This window comes from Struthio camelus, chromosome 18 (assembly GCF_040807025.1).
Source record: "Struthio camelus isolate bStrCam1 chromosome 18, bStrCam1.hap1, whole genome shotgun sequence".
Lineage (NCBI taxonomy): Eukaryota > Metazoa > Chordata > Aves > Struthioniformes > Struthionidae > Struthio > Struthio camelus.
The window spans coordinates 7,934,537-7,961,595 of NC_090959.1; the positions used below are offsets into that span (position 1 = coordinate 7,934,537).

The window sequence follows — 27,059 nt, forward strand, 5'->3', positions numbered from 1 at the left end:
TACCTATTAATTTTCCTCCAGCAAGACAGATGATGTGGTTTTTTTGACTTGTCTATGCTGCAGGTGTACTGCCCATTCAATTAGAGCAGAGTAGATCTCTCTCCCTGCGTAGCTGGCACATACTTTAGCTGTTTATGTACTTTTTTTTCTAGTGTCCTCATTATTCTGAGCTGAAGCAGGTACCCGTTACTTTTAACAGCTTTGCCTTTAGAAGAATAGTTCAGGATGAACAGCTGAGGATCATTACTGGCAATAAATGATAAGCCAGGAGCTTTTAGCATGTTGTAAAATAGTTGCCTGTCTCCTGTCTTCCAGAATAACCTTTTGGGCAAAAGGTTGTGCCAAGGAGTGCTGAGATGATGAAAAGGATATAAGTAGCAAAATGATCATATTGATATCAAAATACATATTTAGAAACCTCTGTATATTTTGGTAACAATTTCTTTTTCCGTTTCGTCTGAGTTAGTGTTCTAAACGAATATATTTTAGAAATGTTTTTTGACCTTAAGAACAGTTATATCACACTTTGTTGCATGTAGGTTTTACACGGAATCTTAGTCCAGAATTTCAGGATCTGGCTTGGCTCAAATTCTGTTTTTTGTATTCCCATTATTTGAAGTAGTATATGGAGATTATCACCCGTTTATTAAGATGACCATTTGTGGGAATCTCTTGAGGGGGGAAAAAACATATTTAAAAGGGGGAGGGAGAGGAATATATATCAGCAGATTCCATCCTTCTAGGTGTGAGGCCAAAATATTTGTATGCTTAAGTCATGTACTGCTTAAGTCAAGTACCATACTTGGCTTCTCTCTGTACATCTCTCCAGTCCTTTGCGGTATTCCACGTGTGGTGTGCCATTACAATGCTAGAATAGTGTAAAGGCTCTCTCAAATAATTAATGCCGCTCTGGTGCTAAATAAGTAACAGGCTGTAAATTAAAAGGGCTTCCTTTAGCTTTAGAAGTAGGCTAGCCCTAGAAAAGCATCATAGATCTGCGCTGAAGGTTGGGAATAGTAATGAGGAGCAGTTTGCGATAGAAATCTTGTCACTCCAGAGCTGGGATGTATCTTCTCTTTCTTGTGAGCTGTTATCTCTGGAGAAATGCTCCTACTATACCACCACAATCCTGTGGCTTGGAGCGCTGCCTCCACTACAAGAATCAGAGGATTAGTGATTAAGTTCAGTCCCTTGGCAGTGCAGGGCAAGAATCTGCTTTCCATGCAGAGGAGAATGCTTTCCTTTTTATATTTATATAGCTTACCCTCCTGGGAAGGAGGTGTAATTCTCCCAAAGGCCTGTGGCCTATCATTACATATACTGGGTGCTTTGATTGGATCTTTCAACAAAATATTACACCCATGCAAGTGCTATTTTACCCTTGAGGCAAGGAGCGTGTAGCTATCAGCTCAGCAAAGAAAAATCCTGTCTTGCAATCTAAATATATTTGTTAGAACAAGTCTAAAGGGATATTGGAATCTAAAACAGTGCCAAAACATCCTCATCAGCCCCTCTGCAAAGGATGGGACAGTTTCTCCTCTTACTTCTCTGGAAATTGTGGTAAATAGCTCTTGAATGATTTGTTCCTAGGCAGGATAATTGATCTCCTCTGGAAAGCCCTTGGGAATTGCAGTTATCTGTCAGAACCACAAGCGATAAGCAAACAGGCTTGAGAGTACAAAGAGGTAAGAGGGCTCTATTCTCCAGGAACATGATGGGAGGGGAGTTTCTCCTTTCTTCCTCCAAAGCAAAGCAAAACAGTGTTTGGGGAATAGCTTTGAGGGGCAGAAATTTATTCTGCTAGATCAGGTTTCTGTCAGCCTCTCTCACGTGCTGTGGCTGAATGTTCTCAGGGAAGCAAAGTGAAGATTGATATGACTGTGCTGGCTGTGGCAAGTTTGTTTTCTTTCTCGTGCTGAGTTTCTTACTGATGCAGATGCTCTTAGGTCTGAGACAGTTCTTACCAGTGACTATCAAAACCCAGTTTTCAGAAAGATGAGGTTGCCCCAGTTTTTCCAGCCCATGCATCTCTTTGGTAAGTTCACGCAGGGAAAACAGTGGAGTCAAACTTCATCTTCCAGAGTTCACCGTGTTTTCTTAATGCTTTGCAAGATAAGGACTAAGAGGACACCTTCCATAGGTGACACACTGAAGCGATCAAGGATTGCAGTTGAACTTTGCTGCAGAAGGCCTTAAATACCTCTTCTCAGCCATAGACAAGCATGCTTTTAAAAAACGATGCTGTTTGACTCACTTTGTATCTATTGCAACTAGCTGGCTACAATTAGCTGAAAGTGCTCAGCTTCAAGTGCAAAGAGTCACAACAGAAGAATTTTCTAGGCTGTATGATTTTGAGCAGTATTGTTTATAATGCGAATACCAGAGTGCATAAAACACAGATGATTTTATGGAGAGGCTTGCATTATATAGGAATACACTTCTCTTCAAATATGCTAGGCCCTCCTTCAAGAAGACACTCTGGGGTTTTACCTGATAACTGAAATACACTGAAGATTAACTGGTCTAAAGGATGTATCTCCTGGAATTTAAGATCATACAGAACGCCAGCAAAGGGCATGGCAGCATCAACACACTGCGCCATGGCTTTAATTTCTGTTATACAAAAAGTCCCCCAGCCATTACTGGCTTTTATACTGCACAGTCGTTGTGCACTAGTGTAAGAAATCAATATAATAAAACTCAATGTGAGACATTACAGAAGGGAAACGTTATATTTATTTTAAGCAAAACTGTTTTCAGTCATTCACACTCACGCGCGTTCCCACCCCCACATGCAAGTGCCAAGGTACGAGTATCCAGGTGGTCTGGCCAGGCTTTCTTGTGTGCTACAGAGAGGACAAGGGACGCCATCTGCCAAGTCCTCTCTGTCTTCTGATTTCTTCTTGAAAAAACTGACGCTTAGACCGGTCTTTTATACCTTCTAGGACTTACCCATTATTATGGGGTGATCTTTCACCTCAGAGCCTTGGTTACTTCAGCCTCCATAGATCTTAAGTAATGCTGGTACCTCTTTGTTTTCATGTTTTGAGGATCTTTATGGCTATAGTCTGTCTTCCTATGGTGTGCTCTCTGACCTTGTTGTCTTCCTCCTGTCATCAGAGCACAGGTCTTCTGCTGCCAAGTTGTTTCTGCTTTCAGGCACACAGAAGTTTCCATTCATAATTCATCCATCAATCGTAATATTGGTTACAAATCTCTACAGTAGTGTTTTCTTCTAGGTGCGTACTGAAAAATCTGCGTGACAGGACAGTAACCCACTGTAGCAAATGCCTACCAGGCTGTGTCGGGACAACACCAAGATTATTGCAAGGATAAAATTCGGCAGATAGGAGTAACTCCCAGAGAAGCCGTGAGGATTCAAGGGGGAGCTCCAGCTCCATTATGGCTCTTGGACAGCTGACATTTTGTTTTAGCTGGGTTTTGCCGCAGCTGCACAGGACCATGTTGCAACATTCAGAAAGCAACAGATTCTGGACTGGTGTGTAACTTATTCCTGCCAGCCACTTTCTTTTTGAAAATGAAGCAGAAAGACAAAAATGGACCTGGAACAAAAGACTGCTAGCTGCTGTAGTCCCTACTACATAGTACTCGTAGGCTTTTTTGTTCTTATGGACTACTGCTGAGATGATTAACTTACAGAGAGCTAAGGCAATTTTTCTCACCTTAAAAAAGCACAGCAGGTGATGACTAGCAAAGACTTAGAGGATCAGTCTTGTAATAGCTGAGGAGATTAGCCTTCCTTGTCCAGCAAGGAAGCATCTTGTCTATCATATCTCTCTTTTTCCCATCGTGAGGGCAGTATCCGCCCGGGCCCTGCTCGAAGCTGCCGTCACGATGGGAGCTGGGCTTGTTCCTGCCGAGCCCCAGCCTCCACGCTGAGTGTGACGGCCCCGCTGGGCATGGGCATCTCGTGGCTGTGGGATTTGTTCTGTCCCTTACTGTTCCTGCAAATTACAGCTTGTACCAGTTCTCCCATCTGTGCATGCAAGGAAGGAGCCACAATAAATACTAACTACTGAGCAGTGCTCATAAGGCTAATTTGAACCAACGTCAGGACTTAAGACTGGGATAAGTACCTGCCTTTGCCTGCTTCCCTGGGAAACAGTAAGTAAAAGGAAGCTGCAGAAAGTACTGGTCTGGCTTGTGACAATATGGCCATGTTAAAATTCACCCTTCTTCACCAGAAGGGCCACAATGCCCATCTTCATTCAAGAGTTGCCGGAAGACTGCATCCTAGAAAGCACTGGTGAACAAATCTTCACCATCCAGAAGATTTATATCATAGATATCCAGTGCCTTTTATTCTTTTTCCCCCCCCTCCAGTATCCAAAGTCAGGAGACTTCTAGACTCTTTTATAGCAAGTTATCTTCAGGGCTCTCCTGTTATGCAGGTCTTTTAAAAATAATGAAATGCAGTGTTAATACAGTTCAGCCTGTAAGAAATCAAGGGCTAGAGGTCTCAAGAAAAGGTAACCAGGGGAGGCAAGGAGGATTATTTCTGTAATATGCCAAGAAAACAGCCTGTTCAGCAACAACAGATCTTTCCATGTTGCTAGGCTTGACCAGCATGGCTCAGAGAGGATGCAGCCTTGCGAATGCTGTAGTTATAGCACCACATGCAGCAAGTTTGCACAGAGAAACCTCTTGGGAAGGGGCAGAATTACTCGGAAGGCAGGTAGCCACCTTACTTGTACCCAGTATGTCTGAGACAACTTGTGATCGCTGAAAATGGAGCTTGCCTGACAAGGTGGGGAAGGGAATGGGGGAGGTCTTTGTACGTAACTTACTGCACAGTTTTTATAGCTCAGTTTAGGTGGCAGAATTCATACAGCAGAAGGAACCTGAGGTACAAATGGAGTACAGTGTGTTACAGCACATAAGACAGTATGTCACAGTGCTAAAAATGTTGTAGAAAGTGGAGTGGCCAGGAAAGAAGTTGAGCTTGTTGGAGGGCAGAGACTGGCTATGGCCTGCCTGTGAAAAGAGGTGAGCCATTAGTGCTGTTATGTTGATTTTTAGATACTGCAGGAATAGACGTTTACAGAAAACCTTTTGCAGCAAAGTGGAGGTTCCTGCAGCATTCGCATTGACTTTGACAGGCCATCGTGCTGTGCTCCTGTACCTGGTCCCAAGGCACCATGACACTGTAGTTGGATATGCATTGCATTAATAGTTCTTGATGTGCACGATAAATATTTTAAAGGAAGAAGCACTGGACATTAAACTAACCAGTTCTACCTTCCTCCTTAGCTGATAGATATCTACTTGGCTTCTATATTAGTTAGATCCAACTTAAAAGAGCTTAACATGCATTATGGATGAGTGTGATTATTCTAAAGTACATTACTGCTCCCAGAAATTGGGGGGGGGGGTTGTTGCTTGGGTTTTTTTTTTGTTTTTTTAATGCTCAGATAAAATGGCTATCAAATGTTAGCAGTCTGGGAAGAGACTTTTTTTTCCCTCCTTCTGGTTGAAGGAAGCATGTGTTGCTGTCCCTTGTTTTTAAAGGGAGAGAACTTCCCTGTGCAGTAGATGTAAATGTACAGCAGATTTGTTAGTTCAGCTCTGGAAGTCTAACTGCTGTGTATTCTGTTGCATAGCTGTGCTTAGGCAACTTGCTTATTAACCGTCAGTTTGTGCACTAAAGAGGCGGGGGGCAGAAAGTCTTTTGGGAAATATTTACAACAATAATGGTTCCTGAACCCCAGAAGTGCCCCAGCCCAAACAAATGCCATGTACATACTAACCACTGCAGAGCTCCTCTTCAATAGCGTGTCACTTCTAAAGGTTTGCGCTAGTAGCAAATGGGTGGTTGTGTGGATAGCATGAATAAACCCATGAAAAGCACTAAACAAAACGTTGCCTTCTGAAAATAGCTGATTGCTGGCTATACCAGGGGGTGGTTGCATTCCAGCTGGCTGTCTTCACCACCACCCCACCTCGCTGAACCCACATCACCGGAGCAGTGAACCACCGCGACGCACTAGTGTAACAGAGAGGCTGATGGGGGTTTGGTCCAAGGAGGACACAAAGTCCTCTCAAAATAACCCTGTTCTTGCTGGAGCTCCTTGACAATAGGGTGTTGCGCCCCCCGCCTGCGCGGGGAGCAGGAGTACCTCGCTCTGGAGTCCTTCTGCACCAACCTAGTGGCAAATATTTGGCTGTTACAAGCTGATATATTTGAGAGCAGTCCCAAGGTCTTGTAAGATGGAATTAAGAAGTACTGGATCAAAGGCAAGTGAAAGAGAAAAAAATTCTTTTTTTGAGAAAAAACTTCTTCACTGTGAGGGTGACAGAGCATTGGAACAGGTTGCCCAGGGAGGTAGTGGAGTCTCCTTCGCTGGAGATATTCAAAACCCGTCTGGATGTGATCCTGGGCAATCTGCTCTAGAGGACCCTCCTCGAGCAGGGAGGTTGGACTAGATGATCTCCAGAGGTCCCTTCCAACCTAAACGATTCTGTGATTCTGTGAAAGGAAATACTCTGGCCTGTGCTTTGAATAGACAACTCACAGACGGTGGTGAGGAACGATGTGCAAAGGGAAAGGACTGGAAAAAGAAGATTTGGAAGAACAAAGCCAGCGTAGTAAAGCGCAGGGGCAGATCCTCTAAGGAAGGTTTGGTACCTCCATCCCTGGAGGGCTATTAAGAACAGGTTTGGCAAACATCTGTCATGAATGATGTAGGCAAGAGTGGTCTGGCCTTGGGACCAGGGTGTGAACTAGATGACCTGTAGAGATCCCTTCCTGCCCTATTTTGTACGAGTTTGACAATACCCTGGCAAGTTGAATCTGCAGACGCTTGCAGCAGCATAATGCTAGTACCTGGCATACGGCAGCCTAGAAGCAATTTAAAAATAGATCTGTAAAGAGGTCACATGAACACCACATGGATGAGGAAAGAAATTAATGATACACTTTCCCTAAACGTGTCTGTGCTGTTACACGCTCTGCATGCTAATACACCATGAACAACAGCTGGGGATGAGGAAGCGGCTGAGTAGAGCCACATACGCAGTACAAGAGGGATCTAACAGGTACTCTGAATTCTTACACCATTTTATATTGAAATTGGCATTTTCCATCAGCGTATTCAAATGCTGATTGGTTTTCAAACAAACTTTGAAACACTAGCTCTCAATATGAGTACATTGAAAGAAAATTGATCTCAGAGGTGAAGAAACGAACTGCTCAATGATTTGGATGCTGAAAGGAAGGGCACAAATTTTGCAATGTATGGACCGGGAAGTGCCATTACCGTAAAAGAACAGAGAAGCAAGCAGCTGGCAAAGGGCCACTTGTAAATTATACCAAAAAGGGCAGACTTCATATGCCCTGACCTACAGCATCTACAACCCAGGTGTATGGTCTTCAGAGAGTGCTGCGCAGATTTCCTAAATAGTCAAGATTACAAATGTCGGCTTGAAAAGAAACCACCACCAACAAAAAACCCTCAGCCAACAGCTAGGCAATCTCAGCCCCAGCTTTCACACAGTTCATGAGATTGTTGGAGCCGTAATCTTGTCACCTTCTTTGCGAAGTCAGGAATGATAAAGGCGGACGAGTTTTGCACGCGTGGTGCATACGGGCGTGCCTTGCAGGTCTGCCTGGAGCCCATGAGCTTGGGCCTGCGGCTCTGCATTACAGCGGTAGCCTTGCAAGCTAGCGTCTGCGTGATCTTGTCTCCCTCTCGTGGGTGTCTAAATGACTGCAGCGATAGCAATTATCGTCCGCCGTCTCAAGGTGCGTCCACACTGCGATGCGGTAACGCCTTCAGCATGGCATGGATGCATCCAGGCTAGCTGTAAACTGGCTTGTGTACCAGAAACAGCTTGGCGTGGCTGTTTTACCTTTGTGTCTCAAGCAGACTTTGCAGCCTGGTCTGAGCCTTGGGGTGTTGCTGAACTGATACAGCTGATGCTACCGCAGGTTTCCTGGTGCTGCTCTGTCTGGACTTGCGTTGGCAGTGTCAGAGACCCCGGGGTCAGTAGCATCCAGGGTGTCCTGACGTTGATGCCCCGGCTGCGTTTGTCTCCTTACCTAAAGCCAAAGGGCACGTTCAGCAGGTCCTCAAGCAAAGCTGCCCTTCGCTCACCCTTGTCTCCTTCACCCCGCAGGTGCCGCTGACCCCCTGGGCTCTGTCTGAGCCTCTAGGTCAATAACACAGTCAACCACCACTGAAAACACAGCAAAACCCAAAGGCTTTAACTTCATTAAAATCATTCTGATTCAGCTGTGGTGAAACAGAGCCCATGAATCACGATTAGTGAAAGCACAGGACCAGAGAAGAGATAATTAATTTCTCTTGCCCGTTGAAAAGGCTGTGCTGCGCTCGCTCGGTGGCGAATTTGTGCCCTTTAGACAAAAGGCTGACAAGTGTCGCCTGTTAATCTTCTCCGCTTGCTGCTGTTTGTCAGTGTGAGATGGTACCACAGCAACAGCCCTGGTCCCCAGGGCCTTGCTAGTTATGACAGTTGCTATTTGCAAGTCAGCTGTGAAATGCTCCCTCTTTATTCCTGCAGTTATTTTTAGCACTGCTTTTTGGACTGAAATACAAGAAAGTACCATTTTGGTGATAATCAGGTTGTAGCATTTTCTTCCCTTAAGGTGGAATGTTTCTGGAGGGAAAAAGGGGGCTTTGAATGACTGAAACTGAAAACAATCCCGTAGTCTCACTTCTAGATGGTGAAAAACAAAAAAGCCATTCCTGGTCCATGCCAATGCGTATGAAAACCTATCTGTTGACTGAGCTCTCTCCCCACCCACTTCAGTTACGGGAAGAGCAAATGAGCGACCCGGGCAGGTCTGTCCTGCAGGCCTCAGCATCACGCCAGGAGCAGCCCTCTCGCCTCGATAGCCCAAGCAGCCCTGTGAGCAACATTTGAGCATCCTACATTTGGCCAATGCAGCTAAATGATTCCCGCTGTTTTTTTGTTTGCGTGTGTATTAGATTTCTGCAGTTCTCTTTTCCCCTTCTCTCCCCTCTCCGGGGAGAAGCAGTAGCTTTTGTGGAGGTGACTTACGCTTTTTCCCAGACAGAAATTGTTTCCGTTCCAGGGTTATTGACAATGTCCAAATATATGGTCAGGAATCACTCAAAGCCAAGGAGCCTAATTCAGAGCTTCTGCTGCTTCTGCTATCTGATAAAGCGACACTGTAAAAGATCAGTCTCTGTGCAATGTAACGGCCAGTTCCACCAGCTAATGTCATAGTCTATAATAGTATTAATTCCCTACGTCCTCCTCTCCCAGCCAAGTATAACAACAACGGGGAGCACTAAATGACTAACGTAATACTAAGTTTCACATAGTGCTAATAAACCTATAAACGGAAGCTGTTACCAGAACTGCCTGAGTCTTGACCTTGGCATGTGTTTTTGGATAGACTTCTGCCTTTTCTCTAAAACTAAAAAGAAAAAAAAAAAAGTCAGCCTCAGTGTTGCAAAGCAGTAGCAGCTTCATGTGTTCCAGCTACTCAATTACTCTCCTTGCAGGTGTCTGGATCACCACGTCATGTGCTCACAGGCACAGCTCTGGTGTCCTCGTAGCCATTTCCTTCATTCTGGTCTCACTCTCTAATTTGTGCTGACAAACGTTCGCTGTTTCTGCATAGTCCTGAGCCCTCCTGCTTTTGAGGCAGCCATGGTGGCAATCACCGTGTCGGAGTCTGCCTGGGCTGAGTTAATAGCAACATTAGCTTTGCAAACGCTTCCAGTTTCTGCTGGCTCCCCTTTAGCCTGACAGCCCTTTGTAATGCTATTGCGTACTGCTCCCATGCTGGAATATCGTTGATGTAGGCTGCAGCGTCTGCTGCTCCATTAACAGGTGCTTTTATTTCCTAGGGAGCTGCCTCAGCTGCTAGGCAGAGCCTTGGGGAGCAGTGCCACCCAAAGGAGGTGGTGATGTGGTGTGCAGGAAAGCATGTGCAGTTTCTCTCCAAACATACGTCAAGTACAGACAAATATTTGACGTTAGCCTTCACCAGAACTCGCTCCCTGGTAGGTACTGGGAAACAGTCCCCTGTGGCATAGTTATTGAGCTATTTTGAGTCTGCAGGTAGGCAGAAAGGTCTCTCTTCTGTGCTCTCCTGCAGTGAGCAGCAAGTAGAGTTTCTCTGGACAGTCTTCTCCCTGCTTTGCACGGCAGTAACTCAGTCAAACCCCACCACTCTCTGCCTTTGGGGGAGAGCTTTCTGAGACCTGACTCTGGGTATATTTCAGGCTGCACCAGCTCTAGTCTTTGCTCAGTCCCTGGTATTTTCTTCCATTATTCTTATCCCAGACCCCTTCTTGATGAGACCAACTATCTGCTTTCAACTTAGCAATGGATATTTCTCCTGAACTGTTCCATGTTCTGTCTTGTCAGCTTGTTATTTACATGCTTGTGCAGGTCATGTACTCCCTGGGGCAGGAATAAGACCTAAGTTTTACCCGTTTATCTTCCACAAGTTGAAGAGAATGAAAAACAGCATTTACCTTCTGGTTGGTAGTCTGTTCAGATCTCCTGCTGAATCTCATGCCTTTCTCTGCCAGGTCATCTTCTTCTTGAATTATCTTGGATTCTCTAAGTACTAGTTTTCATCCTTTTTTTTGACTTTCTACAGGCAGCTCAAAACGCCTGAGCCAGCAGACTCAAGGAGTCCCTCTGGTCTCCACAGGCCAAGTGCAATAGAGCTCCCTTGTTCCCTCCTTGCCCCCACTTCCTTTGCCTTTCCTGTCCCTGCAGGTTTGAAGAGCCCTGGGGATGTCTCTGTGTGTGCACAGTGTGTCCTCAAGGGCCCTGCCACAGACTGAGCACCTCCGTCCTGCTCCTTGTGCCGTGGCAGCGCTCTGGACAGGCAGGCAGGCTCCTGTCGCACCGAGGCGCGAGGTGGGAGCCACGTGCCGATGGAGCAGGCGGCAGCCCCTTGCCGGCTCTGCCCTCGCAGGCAGGCAGTGGCGCTGGGGATGAGCCTCGTGGAGCTGGGGCGTCAGCCAAAACTACTTATGCTTTCTCTGCAATTAGTGCCAGGTACAGGTCCTGCTGTTTCTGTTGTATCTGAAAACATCACCAAGAAGGTTTGTGCAAACAGTAGAAAAACACTGAATCCAGAGAGGCTTTGGGGAAAATTCCCCCTCCCCCCCGCCCATGCAAAGGATGCTTCCCAAGCCTTTGCCTTCCATGATGTCAAGACGTGGTCCTGTCTTGTCCCTTCTGCACAAAGGTGACTTTTGTGAAGAGCTTAAGGGCAGGTTTTGCACGCTAAGCACTCAGCAGTGCCCTGCCTAACAGCGATAAACAGATTTTCCGAAGAGCACAGGTCAGTACAGAATGAAGGTGCAATGCTCTTTGGAAAAAATGGTCATTTAATTCATTGCCCACGTCACAATGAATGGAGCTGTCCTAGAAACCTGCCATTTGCACCTGCGTTTGTGACATGTCCCTTCAGCCACATGCGTAGCGTGATGCTGAGCTCTGTACGCCAGCTTCCTCGTTGCTTGTATGAATAAAGAAATATTCCCAGCAGGCTGAGACGGGCTCTGCGAATAGCTAATGAGAGCTGAAATCTCAACCTGGAATTAACACCATTCTGGCTGAATGGGATTATAAAAAAAATATTTTAAATGTTCTTTAAATGTAAATGTCTTGCAGGGGGGAGTCAATGAATCTTTGTGGCTGACTCAGTTGCGTGAGTGTGAGCTTGAAGTCCCCGGCCCTCCCCAAATGCAGGGTTTCTCTGAGTTCATTTGTACCATTTTGAGGGTAAGCTGTGCAGCGCATTTGGTCCTCCTCAGGGGTTTGTTTCTAAGAAATGAATTTTGGGAAACAGAGAGCTGTATCATTACATTGGTAATTGCCCCTCTCCAGGAACGTTTGGAGAAGTGTGGGAGGCTTGTAATTTTGCCTAACATCCATGTGCAGCAGCTTCCCTGGGAGGAAGAGTGCAAGACCCAGCACAACAGCGTCGATATCCCTGGCACAAAACTCTTGACGTGTATTTGAGCAGCTGTGTCACGGTTTGGCAGGCACCTGCGGTACAGATACAGGTGTCTAATGATGGCTTCAGGCCATTAGCACCTATTGGGACAGCAAATTTTTCCACAACCCATGATACAGTCATAGCTGTGTAACCCTGCATATGAGAGCAAGGCAGTGTCTGCCCCTGCCGTGCTCTCATGTAAATCTTGATTTGTATCACTATGCTTTAAATTGGCTTTGACCCTTTTGCATTGCTTCATCAGTGTGCGGTGCAGCAACCGGCAGTCCGTAGCCGTGCTGCAGACGAGCCTCAGGTGCCCGGTGAAGAGGTTCAGCGCACGGGTCCCTCAACAGCTTAGGTTTCGCTGCTGTGGGGGGTATTACCAGCATAGCTGGCGTTTGAGGGTATCGTCCCTTTAGCCGTGCACAGATGTTAAGGAGCCTCTTTATGATTGTTTCAGACCCAGCGGAGGACACAGGTGTGAAACGCAGCTGGTGGGTGTGATGGTGCTTCTAGCATCGAGTGGTGGAGCGTGGGGCCCTCTGTGCAGTAGCAGGATGCGTTGCTCTGTGCGCGTGAGAGAAGTAAATAGAAAATTCAGTCCCAAGGGGGGCCGATGTCAGCCTTCCTAATCTCGCTTTTGACTCCTACTCTAGATTTGTTGTTCCTTTCCAAAAAATGAGGATTGGAAAAGGGCAAGTATTAGTTAATACAAGTATTAACTAATTCGTGACTGCAACCTTTTTTTTTTTTTTGTACAACAAGAGGGTCTTTAAATGGATCCTGTGTAACTGCCTGGGAATCTGTGAGTTTTGTATGGGAAGAGGCTTCTGTAGATGCCATTCGTTTCAAAGATGCATTAAATCAGGCTCTTTAATTATTAGGTTGTTTTAAAATGCAAACTAGCCACTTGACAAATTCAATTTCTTTTACAGCTTGAATTTCAGTGGCGTCCATCTGGCATCTGCTGGGCAGTTTAGCGATTTCCTGGGGAGCATGGGCCCTGCACAATTTGTTGGGCGTCAGACCTTGGCCACCACCTCGATGGGTAAGGAACACAATGATGTTGGGTAGCTGTAATTTCATCTTGAATGAACCACTCCTATGAGCCGCCTAATAACGTGTTGAGCATCTGCTGCTCTACTATTCCCCAGCTCATTTTCTCAGTTAAATTAAATAAGCTTGGCTGAAAGGTTTTGCTGATTTCGGCTAATATGGCATTAGCAGGAGCACACCAGCTTTATGCTTTCTTCTGTCAGATCTGAAAAGCGTAGACTATGTAAAATGCAGCTAAAATCCTGAAAATGCATTCTCTGCGTCTTCATGTTTTTCTTGCTCTCTTAAGATCCACCAGCCTCTGTAAAGATTTTCTTATGGTGCACCATAACTGCATTTTCCAAAGCAGCCTACAATTCTAGGTGCTCCATTTTGGGAGGGATTAGAGGCTAGCTGTCACTGAAAAATATGAGACTGAGTCACCAGAGTCATGTCAGAGGGCTGAAATTAGAGATTGCTCTTGAAAACGTAGACTTGAACCACTGCAAAGCTGCTCCAGAGTAACGCAGCAGGAGACCAGGCAGTTAGGGCCTACAGTTTATTACAGCTCATAGCAGGCCTGACATGAGGATTGTTTGGTTGGTTGGTTGGTTGGTTTTTTTTTTAACATTTTATTAGCCCACAGATGTATTGTTTTGAAAGTCTTCTGTCTATTTTGACATTTTGGTTTAGGGGATGTGGAGATTGGCTTACAAGAGCGAAATGGGCAGCTAGAGGTGGATATCATTCAGGCCCGAGGACTGACGCCAAAACCCGGCTCCAAAACACTGCCAGGTAGTATGCTTTGACCTCCTAAAATAATTCACTGAGCTCCAGCCTCCTGCGATGCTTGTGAATAGGTAAAATTTTGATTCTGCTTGGCTTCTGTGGGAATAAGCATCTGTGTCTGTACATGATGTTGAAAATAAGGCTGATGGAGCAAATCTTTCCATTGCTATAAATGCTGTCTTTAGAAAGAACACTGTCTTTTCTAAAGTGAGCATGAAGATTTTTTCATATTTGACCATTACTTGTTTTTTCCAGCTGCTTACATCAAAGCTTACCTGCTAGAGAATGGCGTGTGCATTGCGAAAAAGAAGACAAAAGTGGCTCGCAAATCATTAGACCCTTTGTACAATCAGGTGTTACTCTTTGCTGAGAGCCCCCAGGGCAAAGTATTGCAGGTAAGATGAGCAAGTCCTAGGTCCTCCTATCTGTCTTCCTCTGCTGGAATATATTAAGTCTGGCAAAGGATCTGGAGAATTAACACTGATGAGAAAACGTAATGCTTTCCTTGAACCAACTGCACTCAATCTCAACGTAACAAGTGGAAAAGAAGAACTTTTTTCATACTCAAACTGATTCCTATTTGACACCCTGCCAGGTAACAAGAGGGCCCACCAGGAAAAGGTTGAATTTTTTTTCCCCATTAGGAGATAGGTAGTGTCTGTAGCAGCTAAACGGTCTCACAGCCTAGGATGTCTTTTATATTTGTATGTATTCAGAGCACTCTGCTTCATCATCACACGGTCATCTTACCTGTTTCTACCTTTGTTCTTTTACTGCCATATATTTTCTGCCATACGGCTCACATTTTCAATTCTGCACCTATGCTTCCAGAGCAAAGAGTGATTCGCGTTGTTAATTCATACCTGAATCATTTGCATCCAGTAAACCCTGGCTGATATCCATCCTGGTGTAACTAATCTGCAAGTTTCTATTGCTTACCTCCACTGGCGTATGAATTGCCAGATAATCTGCTGGATTCTTCTCATGAATGGATTCTTTGAAGCTGTTTCCCCTGTTGCAGCCAAAGTGCATGTTTTTGATTGAAACGTGGTAGGGCCTGGCTTGGCCTGTTCTTGCCTTGTGTGGGTTTCCTTACCTGCAGCCCTGCTGCCAAGCAGACCTTCTTCCTGACTTCTCCTCTGTGGAGCACAGCAACGTCCCTGACACAGGGAAGGAGGGAGTGAGGTTAGCTTGTGAAGGGTGTTGTTGAAGATGGTAAGAACTATCAATTTTATCCTCAACAAGGCAAGCAGTCAACAGCGTTTGAAGGGAAGCTGAGTGTGAAGCACAGCACTGGTCTCTGTTTCAGAGAGGTGAGCAGCTGGGTCTCTCAGGTGCGGTCTCCAAGGAGTGTCCGTGTTCAGCTCCGGGCAGCATGAGCTGGGAGAGTCCATGCTCCTGAAAAAGGTCTCCTGGGCGTATCCAGCGTTGCCTGTCGGGCATTTCAGCTTCTGGCACCCACCTTAGCTGAGAGGGTGGCTGTGAGTCTTTGCCTTGGTCTTTCTTTTATCACCAGACCTGGGTAGTGGGACAATGAGAAGTGCCCCCACCTAGCCTTGTCCTCGGTAAGAAACGCTACTAGGTTCTCCTGAGCAGTACAGCAGGAACTGAGAAGCAGGCCATCAAAATAAATGTCAAAATGCTGTCCCTTGTGAGGCCTCCCACACGATCTCTTAACCATGTCTTTGCCTTCACAGCAGTCCTGGCAAAGAAGGGCAGTCCTCTTGCAAAGAGGGTTGGACCTGTGCCTGCCTCTCTGCAATTCTGCCTTCCCGTGCCCCACTCCATTTATCTGCATCTTCAGTTTGTCTTAAAGATCAGTTCTAATTGGAACTTATTCAAAGATAAAAAGAAATTGGGAGAATGGCTCTCTGCCTGTTGACATGCCACCAAACCAACTTTCTGCAATCTTGCTCCATCGCATGCCAACTCCTAGAGTGCTAATTTTTGGCTTTGAATTGACATTCATTGTCTCTGCTACCTCATTATATGGAAAACTGTAATGTTGTGGTTATTCAGAGCCTAGGGAAAGAAGCTGTCAGGATTAGCCAAAGATCAGTAGTCACTGTCATAACCCATCATACTCATCTTCTCCTCTTCAGAACATGGACTTGCTCTGGAGTCAGTCGTCACCTTTGTCTTGAACCGCATAGGACCCTTTGGTCACGTGCAGATCTCCAGCATGTTTAAGCCCATGACCCTCACTGCATCTGTTGTTCCACCCACTGGTCTCCATCATGTCGTAAGTGTTACTCAGTTTTCCCGGCCGTCTGTGCCAGCTCTCTTTCATTAGACCTTCCTCTGTGTCTTCAAGCCTTTCTCCGCAGTCTGTTCTGCTCCTCCCTGCATGCTACTCCATGTGTGCCCCTTACATCACCAGTCCCGCTTGCCAGTGCTCAGCTCCTGCCCTTTCTCCAGGTGAGTAACCGTGCCTCGTTGCCATCTGCCGTGTGTCACGCGGTCTGAACGCAGGAGTTAAGACATACTCTTTTCCTCAGACTGTTGGCTCTTGACCCCTTTTTTTGCTGGTTTATTTTACCGGATCGGGGCCCTTCCTGTCCTGTTCCCAAAGGCCACTTTTTTGCCTGTTGTTGTGTTTGAGGCCCATGGTCATGCCAGGGCCAAGAGTTACTTGAGGGTGTTGGAGCTGCAGCTCTGGGGATGTCTGTGGATGGTGGGAGTGGGCACTGGCGATTGACCCAACTAGCAGGTCCCTGATTGGTTTTTGAGCCATGATCCTTGTTTGTCATGCTACCCACCCCCTTTGATCACTTAAAATGTCCCTAAGAGTGCTCTGGCCTCAGTTGACAACACGGTGAAGTTTTGTGGGTATTAGTGTGAGGGATGCTCGTTGGTTATCTCTAGGGAATGTGGGTTTTAAAGGTTGTTATATTATCCTTTCCTGTATCACAGTTAGGTTGTAGAGTGCCTCACTTCAGTGCCCCCAGCAGGAATAGCCCTGAGTCCTTCCCACAGAAGGGTTCATAGCACAGTTTGCTCTTACTTCAGCAGATGTTACGGGGAAAAAATTGACTGACTTCCACCTCTCAAAAGGGCTTAAAATTAAAATTTAGAAGGGTTGAAATTTTTTAATGTCAAAGGGCTAAAAAAATAACAAGTTGAAGGAGGCTCGCCTCTGAACCCAGCATTTGCAGTTCTGAAATACAAACTTATGCTGAATTAAAAGAAAAAAAGGGAATATTGGCCAGGAACCTGCCTGTGCTCCTAAATACATGCTTGAATCGCAGACCACGTGTCTCTTCTGACACAGTCAGTAATTTAGTGTCCAGCAAAGAGTCTTGTTCCGAGATGGAGTGAAACAGATGCATTAAAATCTTTAACTTGGAGATTTTGTTAAAATTTCAGGAATAAAATAAATTTCAGGAAGAAATAAAACTCAAGAATTTCATATCTGAAATGGCCTGTCCCATCACATTGCCTATAAAGAGCAGCTACTAGAACTAAGCGAAAAATTGGTGTTTGTCATACAGGAAATTGCAGTACTTTGACAATTCTTTTCACACCAAATCAGATGATAAAGCTCTGGAAACCGTTGTGGTTGCATTGCTCTCCTGATGCACTGTGTGTTTCATTAGAGGGCCCTGCTGTGAGTTTCTGCACATGGATGAATTTTGTGTTGAACGGACTCAGAGGAATACGTTAGATTCTGTTTAACAAAATAAAATGTTTTGATTTGGGCAGAACTGTTTTGAAATGACCGCTTCCCATGTTGATCCCCATTTGTTGTTGCGCATGCATGTTGTGTATGAGAGCCCAGAGACCCCTCTGAAGCTATATGGAGATACACTGCAAAATCGAATGTGAGATTCAGAGATGAGAAGATTACAAAATGGTCTGCATGGTGGCCTCACATGGTGGCCTTTTCCCAGTCTGCATACCTCTGTTCAAGCACAGGGGTCACTTTATATTAACCAACCTGTGGGATCTGGGTCTGAAGACACAAGGGTAGCAGATGGAAATTGTCATTGCTGTCATTTTACAGATGGGGAAATGAGAAGTTTTATGTCTGGTTTTGTGCAACACGAGTGAGTCTTTTGCAAATGCAGTGGAAGAAGGACTGATTAAGTCTAAAGCTAGAACAGACACAGATACTTTGTGTGTACGCTGGCCCTGCGCAGCAGTTTGCTGTAGAGCAGCGGAACAGCGTTTGCATCCACACATGCATCCAGCTCTTTTTTATGGGGAAAAACATCTAATAATATTAGGATATGTAAAACTGATTAGAGAAAAAAAAAAAGGCAAAACCATTAGCCAAAGCTTCAGGTCACTGACAGCCCAATATATATACCTATTGTGGTGTAAATCTTTCTGCTCATCTCAGGCTCTATTATTCGGAAACATGATGGCTAATTTAACTTAGTATATTTAACTGGCTGTCTCTAAAATCGAGTAGGTTGGTGTCTTGCACTATGTAGAACATGGACGGCCTTTTAAAAGTCAGGGAAGTTGGATAAACAGAAAGCATAGAAGGAAAAGGAGGAGTAGAAAGAATAGAAGGATTGATCAGACCTGTGCTTCCAAAGCAAGTGTGCAAGTTGGAGAATTAACCGCGCTCCCCCGTCTTGTTTCGAAGGTGATAGTCTGGGGAAACTACGGACGCATGGAGCGCAAGCACTTCATGGGAGTCGCCAGGGTGCTCCTGGAAGAACTGGATTTGTCAACTTTAGCAATTGGCTGGTACAAGCTCTTCCCAACCTCCTCGATGGTGGATCCCACTACAGGCCCGCTCCTGCGTCAGTCCTCACAGCTTTCCTTGGAGAGCACGGTGGGACCCTGCTGTGACAGGTCTTAGTGAGTAAGGAAGGGGGAACTGCTTTTGTTTTTTAAACATGCTGTCAAGGTTTTGTTTGCTGGAACTCTGACCTCAAGCGCAATGCATGTTCAATCAGTTCTTGTGGAGCTGGAAGAGGAGGATAAACCAGTGACCTTAGACAGAAGACGAGGGGGAGGGTGCTGTACCCTCTCCATCCAAGGAGGAGGTGCCATGGGGCATGAGTCCTAGTTGTCAAATTAGACGTACACCTCTTGTTTCACTTCTCTCGCTGTCATTCTTGGACCCTTGTTTCAGATCAGTATTAACTCTGGAAAGTTGCAGCATTTTAAAGAATGTGGGGGGAGCAAGGAAGGCATTTTTTCTTAGCTTTGTATCTTACACATTTCTAATACGGATTCCTTCTGGTAGCACCTGAAAAATTCAGAAGCCAGTACCTGACCTAAAAAGAGCAGGAGCAGAAAGTTTAAGAGGAAGCATAATGTTTTTTATAAGATCTTTGTTCTTGAAAGAAAGAAAGAAAGAAAACTGCAACTCTTTCTCTATTATAAAATTCCACACCGCTGAATCATGTTAACTGTAAAACTGTTGTTGCTATGTTTTCAAACTGTGCCAAATTACCAGCAAGTGTCTTTTCTGCGTTACTTGTCTAACACTGCTGATGAAGCATACTAGGTGGGAGAATAAGTAGAGCCTACTTAGACCAGGCAATTTGAGCGGAGTTCGAGTTTAGCAGGCTCATTAGCTGCAATTTTGCTGAGAAAAAAATACCAGAAGTGGGAGTTGAACATCAGACTTGCAGCTTGAGATGCAGATTATACTGTCAGATACAACGTTCTGCGATTTACTGACTCCCTTACTTGTCGCTGTGCATCCTTGAGTCGCGATGTCTTCTATCTCCTGCTTTTCATCCATCTCCTTTGTACCGGTACATATCTTCTGGAGATGCTGCCTTTCCTGTTGTGCTATGGACTGAAGCGGGACTGATGTATTCTGCTACAGGAAAGGAGATTGAGATTTCTGGGGGTGGAGAAGAGAGAAACCTCAGGTTATCACCTGACAAAGAGGGTGCTGGAGAGCATATAACCCTCCTTGCAGGAAGCAAGGGAGGTTGCTTTAGTTCTCAGTAGTACAAGCATTGTCAAGTGTCCTGAAAGAGGAGAAGCTATCCCCCAAGTATGGAGCGGTAGTGGTTGAGGAATCGGAAGACACGATGGTCACAGCATGTATATTTTGTTAATTTAAATGCAACGCTAACTGTAAGCAAGTCGTGTCTGGTAACCCAGTAAAGCACGTTCTCTGAGCTGCCGAGCTGTGGCAGCTGTTGTCAACAGAGTCACGTGCTAAATCACGTGCTAAACAGTTAAAACCTTTTGGTTGAAAACACTTATTATCCAAAAGAATGGAGAATCTTCAGAGATTCCCTGTTGATAGGCCTTTTCTGCTAATTTTATCATAATTTTTAATGAGGATTCGATGACTGCTGTCTCAAAATAAGCTTTTGGGGATGTTTTACTTGGTGATTTAAAAGTCAAGGTCCCATGTCACATGTAGGAGTTAGCAGAACCTTGACCACCTGACATCGAGGCATACTGACCACTCGTTTCTGCGTGTGGACCTCAGCTTTGTTAGAATAAAAGCGTAAGTGTTGAGTGGATGGTAAAAGTTGCTTTTTGGTCCTAGCTTGTCTATGGCGTTTTAAATTATTTTGAGATAAATTACAGGATAGGTGCAAATAGAATAGGCCTTATAATAGTCTCTGTAAAACAAAATGGTATAATATAAAGGGGAGGAAAGGAGGAGAAGGGACATAGAGTGAAGATTTTTTTTAAGTGGCAAAAGCTTCAACATTTCAGTTAAAGCTCTTAATTTCCTTGATCAAATATGTCTCTGGCCTCTCACTAATTATTTTTTCTAATCGTATTAGGCAGTTTCTATATATTAACTGAAGAAAGTTTATTGCATGCTGGTCAAACTATGTTGTGGCGCTCTCTCTTTTTTTTCTTATTTAAAAAGAAAAGCACATTTACTGTAATTCCAGTCAGCATTTTTTCCTCTTGGTATGTAGTGAGTACTAGGCAATATTGTACAATATGTGTATGAACTAGAATAGATTAGGTAGATTTAGTGGTTTGTAGCACTGGATCTTTTAATAACTCTGTCTTTAAAAGGACTGTGGAGAACTACAGATACATTCCAAACCTAGTAACTGAGTAACAGGGGTTCTGTCTTATGTTAAAAACTTTAATTAGTATTTTGCTTGGACGTTATCTACATGTAATATCTAGTTAATCATGTTTTTCCTATGTCCAAAAGTACGAGTGCAGCATTTTTATAGTCTTTAACGGGGGGAGTAGGAGACTATACATGCCAAAAAAATTCCCTCAGAAAACTTCCTTTAATGACTGTCTATTGAAAAGCTGAATTCCTCTATGCCTAATAAGCATAATATATCTTTTTGTGTCCTACCCCTCCAACAACTCTGCAAGCTTGAACATGATCAGTTTAGTTGAAATAAGACTATTTAACATTGAGGACCATCTTCTCTATGTTTTTAATCACGCTCAAAGGTCATTGTCAGGTTAAAAAAAGGTTACACTTCTACTTGCGTTGTTCCCAAGTTCTGGAATTTGGAGGCAGTTTTAACGGTCTGCTTCTGTGCTGTTTTCTTCTGCCTTTTTTGCCTGGTGATTGCAGCCCAGTGATTCGCGCTTTGCTTCTAGTCATCTCCATGTGGCGTTTTCCTGCAGTAAGTGAATGTTGGAGCCTCTGGGCACCGCGCGGGGCAAAGCCGCTCGCCCTGGCAAGCCGGGCTGGTCCTCGCTGGCCGAGCAGGCAGGCTCGCAGAAACGCTTCGGGGAGCGCACGCGGGGCGCGGAGTTTGAGGCCAGTGAAGTTTCACGGCAGCGTCCGCTCTCAATTCTTACTTCATTCATTCCCGTGATTCCTGCACCCGCCACGGCAAATTACAGTTTAAAAAAAGAAAAGAATAAAAAAAAAGGAAGTCTTCTAGCTGTCCCTAAGTTTAAAGACTCCCAGTGTAGCATCCCAGGCAGGTCTCAGGCTTGGAAAAGTTTGTATTTGTAAAACCTACCCTTTTTTAGTTTCTGTCTAAGGTGATCTGATGCTTATTTCGATTGGCAGTGTGATCGAGTAAAAAGTAGCAGTTTGCTAAGCGACGAGCAGCTGAAAACTAAACTTTGGTCCCCTTTACAAGCCCTGAGTTTTTTCTTGTGTCTGAATCTAACTGTTATTTATAGTCAGGGAAGGGGAGAGAGAGGAAGAGCGGGGGACTTAAAAAAAAAAAAAAAATTGTAATATTGTTGGTCTGTGAGTGATGATGAGGGATGAGACTGAGGGCAGATGAACATCTGCCCAGCTCGAGGTTGATTCCCTGTACTCTGTGCATGAAATACTACACTTTAGTAGTAGAGGGAGGAGCGCTCGCAGAAGAAGTGGTGAGCTGGGCCTTACACGGTCATTGCTATATTGTGGAAAGTGAGGAAATGCTGCTGCAGCTGCACTGCGAGCAGAATGGTCCCTCCCCGGCGGGGTTTCCTGGCACACGAGGAGGGCAGAAAACGTTCGGGCAAAAACGTGCTGCTTCCCCAGTCTCCCGGTGTTGCTTTCTCTTTGCCCCGTCACAGCCGGGCTGCCGTAGAGACAGCGCAAGGTGCTCGTCCGGCGACCGCGTCGTGGAGCCGCGTCCTGCAGCTGAGCCGGGCGGGCAGCCCCGGGCACCCCTTGGCCCCGCGCGCGGGTCTCCGCGAGTCCCCTGGCAGGGCAAGGGCCGCGCGTCTTTGTTGTTTAGCCAAGCGCATCCCCGCTTCTTGGCCATGGATTGTTTCAAAGAATATTGCAGAGTTATTTGAATAGCGATATATATTTGATGTTTCTAGCTACTGGATCCTTTATCAATGTACTGTTCTAAATTTGCAGGTCTTCTGGAGTCAGAATATCACAAGTTCCTCTACAGGAGCTATTTTTAAGGTGTTGAGGCAGTTAACAGAATCTCAACCTAAGCATGTTTAGTAATGTTTAGACAGCAAGACAACTTTTTTATGAAACTCATTTTAAGTTAGTTTATTACATGCTGTTAGTAATATTTTAAAACAGGAAAAATATTTTTCTTTAAAGACAAAATGATGTATGTTTTTTAACAGATAACATAATTTAGTGTTTTCAAAAATGTTTAATGTTCTTGGTATGAAGTTTACTCATTCTTTTGATTTATATGTTCCTTGTTATATTTTATCAACTTTTTTCCAAAAGAAAAGAGGCATATGTAAATAAACACCGGAAAAGAGTCCTATAGGAAGCTCTATTCAAACTGACCGTAAAACTATTAATAAATATTTGTTATTGTTGATTGAATCTCAGCTACTAATCAAGCCTTTGTTGAAAAAAATTGATGTTGTATTTTCAAGATGAAAACTACTTAGCTAGTTTTGTCATAATCCTGTACTCTGTATAAAAATCTTTTTATAAAGAAAGTCTAATAGGCTAACAAGCAATAATATACTCCATTTGGTGTGCACAGATTGTGACTTGCAGGCTGTAGTACATATTGTTGATACGGTTTATAATTGTCTTCAATCTCAATGACATCACTTTTGAAACAGATCCATGTTAACGTGGAAATCATTGTAAAAAAGAAGATTGGGCTGTTGCCCTGTAAGAAATATTCACCATATAAACTTCTCTGTGAGCATTTATGCCCATTGACATGAAACGTCTCTTAGGTGAAGAATGAAGCAGCTGTAGGTGACTTCATACTGCAGAGTTAAAATAGTTTCAATATAAACTTCATGACTGTTTCAATCTCCCTGTTTTTCTTAGGCTATTTAGTATTTGTAACTCAATGCGAATGTTTCCCACTGCCACTGTAGCCCTGATAAAGCAAAAAAGCCTTTGCGTTGTGGGGCCGCACGAGTTCAGCCCGACAGCTGCCTATGTTCCTCGGGAGACCAGGGGCGAGCTAAAGGGCATTTTTTCAGAGCCAGCAGGTTGAGCTGCTCGTTTCAAGGCTTTGTGGGTTATTTTGTCCACTTCATAGATGGTATTTATGCATTTCATTAGAAAATTCCACCCAAGGTAGAGAGAGAACGCACCTTCGCAAAGCATAACGTGGGCCTGATGTGTAAAGCAGGCTGTTCTGGGCCATTCTTCAGAAAGTTAGATGATGCTGGCCTCATCTAAAGACTTTTCCAAAACGGCAGGAGCAAGATATCGGATTTTAAGTCAGCTCTATCATACAATGCAGTGCGTAAAAACAAAACAGCTTCAAAACAGCATCCCAGTCCATTGCCTGTGGATTTCTCATGCTCTTTCCCATGGTTGGCTCTCAAGATTGCCGGTCTGCTGGCCATGCAGACAGTGGAGTCACTGGCCAAGCCAGGCCAGAAGCCCAGATGAACAGTGAAACAATAACCCACAGTTGTTTGTGAAATGCTTTGAGAATAAAAAGAGCTATGTAAATGCAAAGTGCTGTTGGTATATAATTCCAGGAAAACACATTATAGAATTTTTAATAATGCAAAGGGACATATTTAGATCTGGAGTGAGCATCTAAAATGGAATTGCAGCTACTCAATTTGAGCCAAATATTTAGAAGGGGAAAATTACTGAAAATCTTTCCATGCTTACCCCTGCGCACACCTGCCAATGTGTGCATTTTTGTGGGTGCCCACATGTGTGTGCCTGTATGAATATATAGGGGCACCCAACACAAAATACTGCTCTGGAAAACGCCAGGTTTCCTTAGGGAGGTGAAATCCCTCTGAAGGGGTCGGTTGGTTGTCCGGCAGCGTCTCATTCCCTTGTACGAGCACTTTGTCCACTGAAGATCCAGCCGGCCAGGACTGCCGATGGGACGCTTTTGAACCGTGGCAGGGCAAAGAGACCCTGCGCTGCCCTAGGTGCACCGGTCCCACGACGCCAGGCTGGCACGGTGCCGGTATCCCGGCATGCCTCCGACAGTCTGCCTGGCTGCTGAACGCTTTCCAGCACCGCACGTCGCTGCTGGCCTGTAGCCGTGGGGCTGCCAGTGTGATAATTCCCATGGGAGGTTGCAGGTACTCTCAAAATGGGGCTAACGAGTCTTAGACTCGCACCGGTCAGACTCGTCTCCGCTCAGTGACCGACGTCAGAACCAGCCGCGATTCCTTCCCAGCCCCAGCCGCTCGCCGCAGCAGCGGCATCGGCCTCTTTCCCAGGGAACCTCGAGGGATTTCCATAGCGCAGGCGCCCTCCTGCCCTCCCTCCCCTGCGGTCGCTGCTCTCTGCCTGGCAGAGGAGGCACCCGGAGGAGAGTTTCTTGTAGCACCTGGTTCTTTGCACTTTAGCAGCTGCAGCTGAGGAGGAGCCAGCACCAGCCCTTTATAAAGCACCAGCAAAGGGAGGCGAAGGCCCAACCGGTATCCCTTCCTGGCTTTCCAGTAACTAAAACGGCAACTGAAGCTGCTGACCGCTGCTCCGCTGGGTCCGTAGGCAGCCTTTGCTGTTACGCTGCATGCTGGGCATTTCGTGTGGGCTTGAGATGTGGTTGCTTGCCCAGCTCTGCTCGCTGGGCAGTGGTTGAGGCCAACACAACCCGAGGCAGGAATCAAGGCACCCCTTCTGCTGAAGGCAAGCCCGTGGGCTTCCCAGGGGCTAGGGTTTTCGGGCCGCTTAGGCACCGCAGAATCAGAGAGCTGCCCAGTGGGGGCTCCAGATCCCTCTGAACACCAGCCTAGCTCTTCAAAATCCTGCAGCAGTCCCCCTTTGGGGCTGGTATTCTCTACCCAGTGCTGCTCACTGTTCTCTGTTGTGATGACTCCATCTCCTGCACCTGCAGTCCTTTTTTGGCTATGTTTAGAGGAAGGAAGAAGAGCGAGTTTTGGAGGGTGAATAAAAGTCTGGGAGCGTGGACACATCTGTCCACAGCAGGTGCAGATGTCCCATGGAGCCACTTTTTGCTTCCTGTGTCAGAGAGGAAGCCCCAGGGACCACGCAGTCTTGCCGCTGCACCCCGTAGGGTTGCCCTCCTCCCCAGGCAGGATGGAGAGCTTGGACACCCCACCACCACGGCGAGAGCAGCGGTCAGGTCCCTATTTTGAGCAGAGAGACCATCCTGGGGATGCGGCGCCTCGCTCTGCAGGCCCCCTAGCACAGCGCTGCCATGGTCTGCCATGCGCTTAGGATGCACGTGGCCTGGCCACGTTTCGTGGCAGTCCTGAATTCAGAGTACTGGGAGGGTCTGTCTGTCCACGCCTGTCACCGCTAGGACCGAGGAGTCTTCTTGCGAGGACTGGGCAGCCTGCACAGGCTCGAATCCCATCCAGGTGGTCAGGAGATGGAGCTGGGGCTGGAGAAGCCACCTCAGCGCTGGCCAGGCAGGAGCGCGAGCCCTCAGCGAGCTTTGCGCCAGATTCCCTTTGCTTCCCTCTACGCCCGCCGTTTCCCAAACGCATTTTCCCTCCTCTCTTGATACGAGGCCTTATTCCAAACTGAGGCGCCCGAGGTGCTCACCGCACCTCCGTCCCCCGCTGCCCGCGGGCGCCCCGGGCCGCGCCGCGCCGCAGAGCCGGCCTCTGCGCTGGGACTGAGCCGCCGTCCCCACGCGCGCCGGCCCTACGCCGTAGGGAGATCTGCTCCCCTGGGGTTAAGCCGCCTTTTTACTTCGCCAGCTGCTCCACGAAAACGTAAGGCTTTGCAGGGTTCCTACCTCTCCTCTTGCCTTTCCGTCGGAGCGGGCGCCCCGGTTTGCTCAATTTGGGCCTCTGCAACCTTCTGGGCAACCTTGGGTGGGCTTTGAGGCCGCTCGATGGGCTCTCCTGCTGCGGAGCGCGAGGGAACACGGGCAACGGAGACAGGCAGCCTGCTGGCCCGGGGCTGCCGGCGCCGCGAGGTGCCCCGGCTCCCTTGGGGGGAAGCTTTGGCCGCGGCGCGTGCCACCGCCGGCCACCTGCGCGGCTCTGGTTCGGAGAGGAGCGTGCTGTGCTTTTTTTTCCCCCCTGTCTGTAGGTTTTATTCAGGCGATATGTAATGATCGAGTGATTTACAATTCAGTGTTAAGCTAACGAAAACGTTGATAATGGTGATAATAAAAACTCCTTTTTTTTTTTCCTACAGTTGTGGTGGGTTTTTCATGCAGAGTTGCTAGGCCTCTGGGCTGCCACCGGGATCTCCTTAACCTAAAATTTCGCCTGGCCCATCCACCTCTCCTCGCCCCTAAAGGGAACGCTGGGACGTCAGCCTGGCACGCCCCACGCGGTGGCACAGACTCCTTCCCGGTGGGCTCTGTGCGAGGGTCTTCTCAAAATCAACCCCACTTTCAAGCCGGCATTTTCCAGTGCCATTTCCAGACATAATTTGGCTGTGGGCATCTCCAGACCCCGAGCTGAACTTGCTCCTTGCTTGAGCTCAGCTCAGGACCCAGACCAGAAGCCGTCTCCTGCCGATGTCTTCCTCAGGTCCTTGGCGGGT

The 27,059-nt window shown here is 46.3% G+C and overlaps 1 protein-coding gene across 1 annotated transcript in view; it reads left to right on the plus strand.

Annotated features, from left to right (window-relative positions):
* Positions 1 to 26,702, plus strand: part of RIMS4 (regulating synaptic membrane exocytosis 4) — a 66,377-nt gene extending 39,675 nt beyond the window's left edge. Inside the window, exons 3-6 of the mRNA XM_068912218.1 lie at positions 12,913 to 13,025; positions 13,706 to 13,807; positions 14,057 to 14,196; positions 18,396 to 26,702. Of these exons, the coding sequence (XP_068768319.1) occupies positions 12,913 to 13,025; positions 13,706 to 13,807; positions 14,057 to 14,196; positions 18,396 to 18,614 (574 nt within the window). The 3' untranslated portion in view covers positions 18,615 to 26,702. The remainder of the gene's footprint in view (positions 1 to 12,912; positions 13,026 to 13,705; positions 13,808 to 14,056; positions 14,197 to 18,395) is intronic.
* The last annotated feature ends 357 nt before the right edge of the window (positions 26,703 to 27,059 follow it).